Source organism: Capsicum annuum, unplaced genomic scaffold (genome assembly GCF_002878395.1).
Source record: "Capsicum annuum cultivar UCD-10X-F1 unplaced genomic scaffold, UCD10Xv1.1 ctg71115, whole genome shotgun sequence".
NCBI classification, from domain to species: Eukaryota; Viridiplantae; Streptophyta; class Magnoliopsida; order Solanales; family Solanaceae; genus Capsicum; species Capsicum annuum.
Genome location: NW_025880916.1, coordinates 1 through 1,423, shown reverse-complemented (window position 1 = coordinate 1,423; position 1,423 = coordinate 1). Strand labels below are relative to the sequence as shown.

Here is a 1,423-nt window from a genome sequence, read left to right as displayed (position 1 = left end):
ATTAAACATTGTTTCAATATTATTCAACAATAGATAAATCAAAACCAAACTAACAATGAACAACTTAACATATTTCAACAAATCATTCAATGTATTAGAAAACTTAAACATCAATCCTCCTTGAGAAAGAAATTGCACGTACGCTTATTGTGACCTTCTCGACCATATTTTCCACAACAGTTCGTACTGGAGGATAGTTTTTCACTTGCTTTCTTACGCCTATTCTTTTTCGGCCTACTAGGTGGTCTTTTGTATTTTGGTGGTATGACTTCTTCTTTTTCGACACATTGGGGTAGATGTCAATCCTTCTTATCGGGCATAGGTACTACTGGAACTTCATATGTCTTTACTAATGTCGCAGGCTTATAATAATTAGAGCACCACGGACAAAATTTCGTAATATATTTACTTTTTAACACTGCAATCGCGTGCGGACATGGAATTTCATCAATCTGAAATCTATCGCAGTTGCATTTGTTAGCATCCAAGTCTGCAACGTATATTCTCCCAGATTCATAAACTGAATAATGATACTCTGATGCAGGCTTTACCTAACAAACAAATAGTAATAAAAAAATATATAACGTATAAATAAAATTTATTCAACAAATAAAACTTAAAATGAGTTATTAGTTACGTATAGCGTCATTCTGGATGCTTTAACTCCATTAAGTGTTAGGATTTCGTCAAATCTTCTCCCTAAAGTTGTTTCTGTATAAGAAGCAATTTCTCTGTTTTTATAGTTCCATGCTTCAAATAATTTTCTGACTTCTTTCAAAAAATCTTGAATCGACAAGTTATGCACATCCACTAAACAACCTTTTATACATTCTGCAATGTTAGATGTCATCATCCGGCCTCTATTTAAAGGAGCATGAACCCTTGATCACTTCTCATATCCTACATCATATAGATAATCCTTAACACGGTGATCAATTTTATCAACCTTGGTCATAATGTATTCAAAATTTCCTCTTTGTATGCTTTGGCCATCGAATAAAAGAGGTCGCTAAGTCTCTCTTTACTCCTTCTGAAATTGGTACAAATATTCTTTTAAAGATGCCAAATGCATGCTAAGTGCGGAACATTTAGATACACAATGCTGACACTTTTAATTATTGTTTCATTGCTATCTGATACAACACACATGTTCTCACTCTCCCCAAAAGCATTCTTAAACTGCTCAAAAAATCATGTCTATGTGAAATCGTTCTCCAAATCAACAACACCATAAGCAATTGGTAATATGCAACCTAAAAAAAATTATAAAGAATGAATTTTAAAAGAATGATATTATAAAAATTGGTCCGAAACCTATAAAGAATACGCTATATTTATCAAATCAGTCAGTGATGTATCATAAACTATACATTTATGTATCATAATATATCGTTATCCGAATCAACAACACCATAAGCAATTG

General features: G+C 32.3%; 1 protein-coding gene across 1 annotated transcript; it reads right to left on the bottom strand.

The window, feature by feature from the left end:
* Positions 1 to 409: 409 nt before the first annotated feature.
* On the bottom strand, positions 410 to 850 carry LOC124894183 (the record flags this gene model as incomplete). Its single annotated transcript, XM_047404916.1, has 2 exons — positions 638 to 850; positions 410 to 551 (listed from the first exon to the last, which is right to left on the bottom strand). Coding segments are annotated over exons 1-2 (355 nt in total), but the record flags the coding sequence as incomplete, so codon positions are not given.
* Between the last annotated feature and the right edge of the window lie 573 nt (positions 851 to 1,423).